The sequence below is a fragment of the Salmo trutta genome, chromosome 13 (assembly GCF_901001165.1).
Source record: "Salmo trutta chromosome 13, fSalTru1.1, whole genome shotgun sequence".
In the NCBI taxonomy this organism is placed as follows: Eukaryota; Metazoa; Chordata; class Actinopteri; order Salmoniformes; family Salmonidae; genus Salmo; species Salmo trutta.
Genome location: NC_042969.1, coordinates 80,013,070 through 80,024,676, shown reverse-complemented (window position 1 = coordinate 80,024,676; position 11,607 = coordinate 80,013,070). Strand labels below are relative to the sequence as shown.

At 42.9% G+C, this 11,607-nt stretch overlaps 1 protein-coding gene across 3 annotated transcripts in view; it reads left to right on the top strand.

Annotated features, from left to right (window-relative positions):
- Positions 1-1,814, top strand: part of dync2h1 (dynein cytoplasmic 2 heavy chain 1) — an 87,924-nt gene extending 86,110 nt beyond the window's left edge. For all 3 annotated transcript variants that reach the window (XM_029773717.1, XM_029773718.1, XM_029773716.1), the window contains exon 59: positions 1,272-1,814. In XM_029773717.1, coding sequence (XP_029629577.1) covers positions 1,272-1,436 — 165 coding nt within the window. In that variant the 3' untranslated portion in view covers positions 1,437-1,814. The remainder of the gene's footprint in view (positions 1-1,271) is intronic.
- The last annotated feature ends 9,793 nt before the right edge of the window (positions 1,815-11,607 follow it).

Below are 11,607 nucleotides of genomic sequence, written 5' to 3'. Positions count from 1 at the left end.
GTTGTTTTACCTCTGTTGTTTTACCTATTGTACCTGTTGTTGTACCTGTTGTTGTACCTGTTGTTTTATCTGTTGTTGTACCTGTTGTTGCACCTGTTGTTTTACCTGTTGTTTTACCTGTTGTTGTACCTGTTGTTGCACCTGTTGTTTTACCTGTTGTTTTATCTGTTGTTGTACCTGTTGTTGTACCTGTTGTTGTACCTCTGCTGTTTTATCTGTTGTTGTACCTGTTGTTGTACCTGTTGTTTTACCTATTGCACCTTTTGTTTTACCTGTTGTTGTACCTGTTGTTTTACCTGTTGTTTTACCTATTGTACCTGTTGTTGCACCTGTTGTTTTACCTGTTGTTTTATCTGTTGTTGTACCTGTTGTTGTACCTGTTGTTTTACCTATTGCACCTGTTGTTTTACCTGTTGTTTTACCTATTGTACCTGTTGTTGTACCTGTTGTTGTACCTGTTGTTTTACCTATTGCACCTGTTGTTTTACCTGTTGTTGTACCTGTTGTTTTACCTATTGTTTTACCTATTGTACCTGTTGTTGTACCTGTTGTTTTACCTGTTGTTTTACCTATTGTTTTACCTGTTGTTTTACCTATTGTACCTGTTGTTGTACCTGTTGTTTTACCTGTTGTTGTACCTGTTGTTTTACCTGTTGTTTTACCTATTGTACCTGTTGTTGTACCTGTTGTTTTATCTGTTGTTGTACCTGTTGTTGCACCTGTTGTTTTACCTGTTGTTTTACCTGTTGTTGTACCTGTTGTTTTATCTGTTGTTGTACCTGTTGTTGTACCTGTTGTTTTACCTATTGCACCTGTTGTTTTATCTGTTGTTGTACCTGTTGTTGCACCTGTTGTTTTACCTATTGTACCTGTTGTTGTACCTGTTGTTGTACCTGTTGTTGTACCTGTTGTTGTACCTGTTGTTTTGCCTCTGTTGTTGTAGTACCTGTTGTTTTGCCTTTATTGTTTTACCTGTTGTTTTACCTGTTGTTTTACCTATTGTACCTGTTGTTGTACCTGTTGTTTTGCCTCTATTGTTTTACCTATTGTACCTGTTGTTTTACCTATTGTTTTACCTCTGTTGTTGTAGTACCTGTTGTTTTGCCTCTGTTGTTGTAGTACCTGTTGTTTTGCCTCTATTGTTTTACCTATTGTACCTGTTGTTTTACCTGTTGTACCTGTTGTTGTACCTCTGGACGACGAGCTGAGAGAAGTGCAGGTGAAAAGAACCAGAATATCTTTACAATACGTGTGTGTGTGTTTGTCTCTAGCCCCTGGTGGATGAGGCTAAGCGAGCTGTGGGGAACATCAAGCCAGAGTCTCTATCAGAGATCCGCTCCCTGAGGATGCCTCCTGACGTTATCAGAGACATCCTAGAGGGGGTGCTGCGACTCATGGGCATATTCGACACCTCCTGGGTCAGCATGAAGAGGTGAGAGATGCGGAGGGAGGAAAGGAGGTAGGGAGGGGAGAGAAGGAGAGGGAGAGAGAACTAGATATTTAGGGAAAGAGAGATTTAGGGAGACATAACTAGAAGAACGATACAGAGAGAGATAGAGGGGGATGTAGGGCCTAGAGGTTGACACAGGAGCAGGACTCATGTGGGTGTATCCCGCGGGATTCTGACAGGAAGCTCTAGAGTCAAGTCCGGGACATGATGTGACTGGCTAAACAGTCCACAGGAACGGGTAGTACAGGAATAGTTATAAACTGAATTTTTGGGGCGGAAATATGTTGTGTGGAACATTACATAAAAAAATAAATCTGTGTAGGCTTGGCCTAATATAGTTTACTTAATAAAAAAATTACAAAAATAATCGTAATTTCCCCACTCACCCTTCTGTCGGCTCATTCTTACGCCTCACTCCACTTGTAGCCTGTCAATAGCTACCTCACATACCAACCTACGATAGTAGGCTCAATGATGAAGCCTTCAGTAGAGGAATTACAACATGTTGTTGCAGCCAAGGACCCATAACTAACATTAACATTAGAGCCAAAGAAAGAATGATGTTTTAGCTACATTTGATAGAGTTGTCTTTGACAATGAAGGAATCCAGTACACAGCTTGTTAAAAAATGCTGTGGTTTAATCAAATAGGCTATCATAGGAAATGTGGGACAAATGGCCTGCGACATAGCTGCTCTACTCCCAACAACTTTACCGTCAAGCCCAATAGTTTGCATATTTAACTAAACCCATGCCATCTCAGGTGAAGAGTGAAATAAAGATAGGATGACTTATGCAGTACTGCCGCTCAGGTTTTCTTTATTTTGATGTTGTAAATGTTCCTATGTGGCAGTGCTCGGCTGTAGTTTTATGCCTGTACTGTCTGTCCTCATCCTCCAGCTTTAATCAATCTACATATACAGTTGAAGTCAGAAGTTTACCTACATTTAGGTTGGAATCATTAAATCTCGTTATTCAACCACTCCACACATTTCTTGTTAACAAACTATAGTTTTGGCAAGTCGGTTAGGACATCTACTTTCTGCATGACACAAGTCATTTTTCCAACAATTGTTTACAGACAGATTATTTCACTTATAATCACAATTCCAGTGGGTCAGAAGTTTACACTAAGTTGACTGTGCATTTAAGCAGCTTGGAAAATTCCAGAAAATGATGTCATGGCTTTAGAAGCTTCTGATAGGCTAATTGACATCATTTGGGTCAATTGGAGGTGTACTTGTGGATGTATTTCAAGGCCTACCTTCAAACTCAGTGCCTCTTTGCTTAACATCATGGGAAAATCAAAAGAAATCAGCCAAGACCTCAGAAAAAAATTGTAGACCTCCACAAGTCTGGTTCATCCTTGGGAGTAATTTCCAAATGCCTGAAGGTACCACGTTCTTCTGTACAAACAATAGTACGCAAGTATAAACACCATGGGACCACGCAGCCGTCATACCGCTCATGAAGGAGACGCATTCTGTCTCCTAGAGATGAACGTACTTTGGTGCAAAAAGTGCAAATCAATCCCAGAACAACAGCAAAGGACTGTGTGAAGATGATGGAGGAAACAGGTACAAAAGTATCAATATCCACGGTAAAACGTGTCCTATATCAACATAACCTGAAAGGCCGCTCAGCAAGGAAGAAGTCAATGCTCCAAAACTGCAATAAAAAAGCCAGACTACGGTTTGCAACTGCACATGGGGACAAAGATCGTACTTTTTGGAGAAATGTCCTCTGGTCTGATGAAACAAAAATAGAGCTGTTTGGCCATAATGACCATCATTATGTTTGAAGGAAAAAGGGGGAAGCTTGCAAGCCGAAGAACACCATCCCAACCGTGAAGCACGGGGGTGGCAGCATCGTGTTGTCTGGGTGCTTTGCTGCAGGAGGGACTGGTGCACTTCACAAAATAGATGGCATCATGAGGAAGAAACATTATGTGGATATATTGAAGCAACATCTCAAGACATCAGTCAGGAAGTTAAAGCTTGGTCGCAAATGGGTCTTCCAAATGGACAATGACCCCAAGCATACTTCCAAAGTTGTGGCAAAATGGCTTAAGGACAACAAAGTCAAGGTATTGGAGAGGCCATCACAAAGCCCTGACCTCAATCCTATAGAACATTTGTGGGCACAGCTGAAAAAGCGTGTGCGAGCAAGAAGGCCTACAAACCTCACTCAGTTACACCAGGTCTGTCAGGAGGAATGGGCCAAAATTCACCCAACTTATTGTGGGAAGCTTGTGGAAGGCTACCTGAAACGATTGACCCAAGTTAAACAATTTAAAGGCAACGCTACCAAATACTAATTGAGTGTATGTAAACTTCTGACCCACTGGGAATGTGATGAAAGAAATAAAAGCTGAAATAAATCATTCTCTTTACTATTATTCTGACATTTCACATTCTTAAAATAAAGTGGTGATCCTAATTGACCTAAGACAGAGAATTTTTACTAGGATTAAATGTAATGAATTGTGAAAAACTGAGTTTAAATGTATTTGGCTAAGGTGTATGTAAACTTCCAACTTCAACTGTAGGTAATTTTGAATACACTCTCATCCAGAGATACTTAGGTCTACAGTCAGTGCATTTAACGAAAATAGGTAAGACAACCAAATATCACAGTAGCATATTGCATTACTGAAATTATTTTCAATAATTCCTAAACAAACAAATACTTATTTCCCTCATTTAAAATGCAAATCATTTTATAACATTTTTGACATGCGTATTTCTGGATTTTTTTGTTGTTATTCTGTCTCTCACTGTTCAAGTAAACCTACCATTAAAATTATAGACTGATCATTTCTTTGTCAGTGGGCAAATGTACAAAATCAGCAGGGGATCAAATACTTTTTTCCCTCACTGTATATACACTGCTCAAAAAAATAAAGGGAACACTAAAATAACACATCCTAGATCTGAATGAATGAAATAATCTTATTAAATACTTTTTTCTTTACATAGTTGAATGTGCTGACAACAAAATCATACAAAAATAATCAATGGAAATCCAATTTATCAACCCATGGAGGTCTGGATTTGGAGTCACACTCAAAATTAAAGTGGAAAACCACACTACAGGCTGATCCAACTTTTATGTAATGTCCTTAAAACAAGTCAAAATGAGGCTCAGTAGTGTGTGTGGACTCCACGTGCCTGTATGACCTCCCTACAATGCCTGGGCATGCTCCTGATGAGGTGGCGGATGGTCTCCTGAGGGATCTCCTCCCAGACCTGGACTAAAGCATCCGCCAACTCCTGGACAGTCTGTGGTGCATCGTGGCGTTGGTGGATGGAGCGAGACATGATGTCCCAGATGTGCTCAATTGGATTCAGGTCTGGGGAACGGGCGGGCCAGTCCATAGCATCAATGCCTTCCTCTTGCAGGAACTGCTGACACACTCCAGCCACATGAGGTCTAGCATTGTCTTTCATTAGGAGGAACCCAGGGCCAACCGCACCAGCATATGGTCTCACAAGGGGTCTGAGGATCTCATCTCAGTACCTAATGGCAGTCAGGCTACCTCTGGTGAGCACATGGAGGGCTGTGCGGCCCCCCAAAGAAATGCCACCCCACACCATGACTGACCCACCGCCAAACCGGTCATGCTGGAGGATGTTGCAGGCAGCAGAACGTTCTCCACGGCGTCTCCAGACTCTGTCACGTCTGTCACATGTGCTCAGTGTGAACCTGCGTTCATCTGTGAAGAGCACAGGCGCCAGTGGCGAATTTGCCAATCTTGGTGTTCTCTGGCAAATGCCAAACGTCTTGCACGGTGTTGGGCTGTAAGCACAACCCCCACCTGTGGATGTCGGGCCCTCATACCACCCTCATGGAGTCTGTTTCTGACCGTTTGAGCAAACACATGCACATTTGTGGCCTGCTGGAGGTCATTTTGCAGGGCTCTGGCAGTGCTCCTCCTGCTCCTCCTTGCACAAAGGCGGAGGTAGCGGTCCTGCTGCTGGGTTGTTGCCCTCCTACGGCCTCCTCCACGTCTCCTGATGTACTGGCCTGTCTCCTGGTAGTGCCTCCATGCTCTGGACACTACGTTGACAGACACAGCAAATCTTCTTGCCACAGCTCGCATTGATGAGCCATCCTGGATGAGCTGCACTACCTGAGCCACTTGTGTGGGTTGTAGACTCCATCTCATGCTACCACTAGAGTGAAAGCACCGCCACCATTCAAAAGTGACCAAAACATCAGCCAGGAAGCATTGGAACTGAGAAGTGGTCTGTGGTCCCCACCTGCAGAACCACTCCTTTATTGGGGGTGTCTTGCTAATTGCCTATAATTTCCACCTGTTGTCTATTCCAAATGCACAACAGCATGTGAAATTTATTGTCAATCAGTGTTGCTTCCTAAGTGGACAGTTTGATTTCACAGAAGTGTGATTGACTTGGAGTTACATTGTGTTGTTTAAGTGTTCCCTTTATTTTTTTGAGCAGTTTTCCATGAAAACATGCATGAAATGAGTTTCTAAATGAATAGGAAATATAGTCAAGACGTTGACAAGGTTATAAATAATGATTTTTAATTGAAATAATAATTGTCCTTCAAACCTTGCTTTCGTCAAAGAATCTGCATCAAATACAGCCTTCCAGACATTTGGCATTCTAGTTGTCAATTTGTTGAGGTAATCTGAAGAGATTTCATCCCATGTTCCTGAAGCACCTCCCACAAGTTGGATTGGCTTGATGGGCACTTCTTACGTACCATACGGTCAAGCTGTTGCTCAATTGGGTTGAGATCCGGTGACTGTGCTGGCCACTCCATTATAGACAGAATACCAGCTGACTGCTTCTTCCCTAAATAGTTTTTGCATAGTTTGGAGCTATGCTTTGGGTCATTGTCCTGTTGTACGAGGAAATTGGCTCCAATTAAGTGCCGTCCACGGGTAGGGCATTGCAAAATGGAGTGATAGCCTTCCTCCATCAAGATCCCTTTTACCCTGTACAAAGCTCCCACTTTACCGCCACCAAAGCACCCCCAGACCATCACATTGCCTCCACCATGCTTGACAGATGGCGTCAAGCACTCCTCCAGCATCTTTTCATTTTTTCTGCATCTCACAAATGTTCTTTGTGATCCAAACACCTCAAACTTAGATTCGTCTGTCCATAACTCTTTTTTCCTATCTTCCTCTGTCCAGTGTCTGTGTTCTTTTACCCATCTTAATCTTTTATTTTTATTGGCCAGTCTGAGATATGGCTTTTTCTTTGCAACTCTGCCTAGAAAGCCAGCATCCCAGAGTCGCCTCTTCACTGTTGACATTGAGACTGGTGTTATACGGGTAGTATTTAATGAAGCTGCAAGTTGAGGACTTGAGGCGTCTGTTTCTCAAACTAGACACTAATGTACTTGTCCTCTTGCTCAGTTGTGCACCGGGGCCTCCCACTCCTCTTTGTATTCTGGTTAGAGACAGTTTGTGCTGTTCTGTGAAGGGAGTAGTACACAGCGTTGTTCAAGATCTTCAGTTTCTTTGGAATTTCTCGCATGAAATAGCCTTCATTTCTCAGAACAAGAATAGACAGATGAATTTCAGAAGACAGTTCTTTGTTTCTGGCCATTTTGAGCCTGTATTCGAACCCACAAATGCTGATGCTCCAGACATTCAACTAGTCTAAAGAAGGCCAGTTTTATTGCTTCTTTAATCAGGACAACAGTTTTCAGCTGTGCTAACATAATTGCAAAAGGGTTTTCTAGTGATCAATTAGCCTTTTAAAATGATAAACTTGGATTAGCTAACACAACGTGTCATTGGAACACAGGAGTGATGGTTGCTGATTATGGGCCTCTGCACGCCTATGTAGATATTCCATAAAAAATCTGTCGTTGCCAGCTACAATAGTCATTTACAACATTAACAATGTCTACACCGCATTTCTGATCAATTTGATGTTATTTTAATGTACAAAAAATTTGCTTTTCTTTCAAAAACAAGGACATTTCTAAGTGACCCCAAATTTTTGAACGGAAGTGTAAATATAGGACAAAACACACATCACGACAAGAGAGAAAACACTGCATGAAGAGAGACTGAAGACAACAACATAGCAAGGCAGCAACACATGACAGCATGGTAGCAACACAACATGGTAGCAGCACAAAACATATATTCAAACACTATTGGGCACAGACAACAGCACAAAGGGCAAGAAGGTAGAGACGACAATACAAAGCAGCCTCATCTGTCAGTAAGAGTGTCCATGATTGAGTCTTTGAATGATGAGATTGAGATAAAACTGTCCAGTTTGAGTGTTTGTTGCAGCTCGTTCTAATGGCTAGCTGCAGCGAACTGAAAAGACGAGCGACCCAGGGATGTGTGTGCTTTGGGGACCTTTAACAGAATGTGACTGGCAGATGTGGAGGATGAGGGCTGTAGTAGATATCTCAGATAGGGGGGAGTGAACGGGTGTTGTATGTGGAGGATGAGGGCTGCAGTAGATGTCTCAGATAGGGGGGAGTGAGGCCTAAGAGGGTTTTATAAATAAGCATCAACCAGTGGGTCTTGCGACGGGTTTACAGAGATGACCAGTTTACAGAGGGGTGCAGTGATGTGTCCTATAAGGAGCATTGGTGGCAAATCTGATGGCAGAATGGTAAAGAACATCTAGCCGCTCGAGAGCACCCTTACCTGCCGATCTATAAATTATGATGTCTCTGTAATCTAGCATGGGTAGGATGGTCATCTGAATCAGGGTTAGTTTGGCAGCTGGGGTGAAAGAGGAGCGATTACGATAGAGGAAACCAAGTCTAGATTTAACCTACTCTGCGTCTCACAAAGACACGCCGGTTGGAATCAAAACTCTGAAATCTGGACTCATCAGGACAAATTTCCACCGGTCTCATTTCCATTGCTCATGTTTCTTGGGCCAAGCAAGTCTCTTCTTATTGGTGTCCTTTAGTAGGGATTTCTTTGCAGTAATTTGACCGTAAAGGCCTGATTCACACAGTCTCCTCTGAACAGTTGATGTTGAGATGTGTCTGTTACTTGAACTCTGTGAAGCATTTATTTGGCAGAGATTTCTGAGGTTGGTAACTTTTTAATGAACTTATCCTCTGCAGCAGAGGTTACTCTGGGTCTTCCTTTCCTGTGGTGGTCCTCATGAGAGCCAGTTTCATGATAGTGCTTGATGGTTTTTGCTACTGCACTTGAAGAAACTTTGAAAGTTCTTGAAATGTTCCGGATTGACTGACCTTCATGTCTTAAAGTAATGATGGACTGTTGTTTGTCTTTGCTTATTTGGGCTGTTCTTGCCATAATATGGACTTGGTCTTTTACCAAATAGGGCTATCTTCTGATTGGCTCAAACAACTGATTGGCTCAAATGCTTTAAGAAGGAAAGAAATTCCACTAATTAACTTTGAACAAGGCACACCTGTTAATTGAAATGCATTCCAAGTGACTACTTCATGAAGCTGGTTGAGAGAATGCCAAGAGTGTGCAAAGCTGTCAGCAACCCTTTGCCTTGATATTTGAAGAATCTCAAATATAAAATATATTTGGGTTTGTTTAACACATTTTTGGTTACTGCATGATTCCATATGTGTTATTTCATAGTTTTGATGTCTTCACCATTATTCTACAATGTCGAAAATAGTAAAAATAAAAACCCTTGAATGAGTAGTACTGTATTTCTGTGCGTAAAAATGAGCACAGGACAGGATGGGATTGATTGTTATCTGGAAGGGACAAGGAAGTTCCGGGGTTATAGAACTGTTGCGGGATCAGGACAGTACAGGAACAAAATTGACACGACAGGACAGGAATTATTTTTCACTTCTGTGTCAACATTTTAGTAGGACCAGACAGCCGTCAGCGTGTGTCCGTAGTGTATTCTGTTAGTGTGTGTGTGTGTGTGTGTGTGTGTGTGTCCATCCATAGTGTATTCTGTCAGTGTGTGTATGTGTCCATCCATAGTGTATTCTGTCAGTGTGTGTGTGTGTGTGTCTGTGTGTGTGTGTGTGTCCATTCATACTGTATTCTGTCAGTGTGTGTGTCCATCCATAGTGTATTCTGTCAGTGTGTGTGTGTGTCCTTCCATAGTGTATTCTGTCTGTGTGTGTGTGTGTATTTCACCTTTATTTAACCAGGTGGGCCAGTTGAGAACAAGTTCTCATTTACAACTGTGACTTGGCCAAGATAAAGCAAAGCAGTTCGACACATATAACACAGAGTTAGTTACACATGGAATAAAACAAACATACAGTCAATAATACAGTACAAAAACAAGTCTATATACAATGTGAGCAAATGAGGTGAGATAAGGGAGGTAAAGGCAATAAAAGGCCACGGTGGCAAAGTAAATACAATATAGCAATTAAAAAACACTGGAATTGTAGATTTGCAGTAGGTGAATGTGCAAAGTAGAAATACTGGGGTGCAAGGGAGCAAAATAAATAAATACAGTAGGGGATGAGGTAATTGTTTGGGCTATGTAGAGGTGCAGTAATCTGTGAGCTGCTCTGACAGCTGGTGCTTAAAGCTGGTGAGGGAGATAAGTGTTTCCAGTTTCAGAGATTTTTGTAGTTCGTTCCAGTCATTGGCAGCAGAGAACTGGAAGGAGAGGCGGCCAAAGGAGGAATTGGCCCTGGGGGTGACCAGTGAAATACACCTGCTGGAGCGCGTGCTACAGGTGGGTGCTGCTATGGTGACCAGTGAGCGGAGATAAGGCGGGACTTTACCTAGCAGGGTCTTGTAGATGACCTGGAACCAGTGGGTTTGGCGACGAGTATGAAGCGAGGGCCAGCCAACGAGGGCGTACAGGTCGCAGTGGTGGGTAGTATATGGGGCTTTGGTGACAAAACGGATGGCACTGTGATTGACTGCATCCAATTTGTTGAGTAGGGTGTTGGAGGCTATTTTGTAAATGACATCGTCGAAGTCGAGGATCGGTAGGATGGTCGGTTTTACGAGGGCATGTTTGGCAGCATGAGTGAAGGATGCTTTGTTACGAAATAGGAAGCCAATTCTAGATTTAACTTTGGATTGGAGATGTTTGATGTGAGTCTGGAAGGAGAGTTTACAGTCTAACAAGACACCTAGGTATTTGTAGTTGTCCACATATTCTAAGTCAGAACCATCCAGAGTAGTGATGCTCGTTTGAAGAGTATGCATTTAGTTTTACTTGTATTTAGGAGCAGTTGGAGGCTACGGAAGGAGAGTTGTATGGCATTGAAGCTCGTCTGGAGGGTAGTTAACACAGCGTCCAAAGAAGGGCCAGAAGTATACAGAATGGTGTCGTCTGCGTAGAGGTGGATCAGAGACTCACCAGCAGCAAGAACGACATTATTGATGTATACAGAGAAAAGAGTTGGCCCAAGAATTGAACCCTGTGGCACCCCCGTAGAGACTGCCAGAGGCCCAGACAACAGGCCCTCCGATTTGACACACTGAACTCTATCGGAAAAGTAGTTGGTGAACCAGGCGAGGCAGTCATTTGAGAAACCGAGGCTGTTGAGTCTGCTGATGAGGATGTGGTGATTGACAGAGTCGAAAGCCTTGGCCAGGTCAATGAATACGGCTGCACAGTATTGTTTCTTATCGATGGCGGTTAAGATGACATTTTGGACCTTGAGCGTGGCTGAGGTGCACCCATGACCAGCTCTGAAAGCAGATTGCATAGTGGAGAAGGTACGATGGGATTCGAAATGGTCGGTAATTTGTTTGTTAACTTGGCTTTCGAAGACATTAGAAAGGCAGGGTAGGATAGATTTAGGTCTGTCGCAGTTTGGGTCAAGAGTGTCTCCCCCTTTTGAAGAGGGGGATGACCGCAGCTGCTTTCCAATGTTTGGGAATCTCAGACGTCACGAACGAGAGGTTGAACAGGCTAGTAATAGGGGTTGCAACAATTTCGGCAGATCATTTTAGAAAGAAAGGGTCCAGATTGTCTAGCCCGGCTGATTTGTAGGGGTCCAGATTTTGCAGCTCTTTTAGAACATCAGCTGACTAGATTTGGGAGAAGGAGAAATGGGGAAGGCTTGGGCGAGTTGCTGTGGGGGGTGCAGTGCTGTTGACCGGGGTAGGGATAGCCAGTTGGAAAGCATGGCCAGCCGTAGAAAAATGCTTATTGAAATTCTCAATTATATGGGATTTATCGGTGATGACAGAGTTTCCTATCCTCAGTGCAGTGGGCAGCT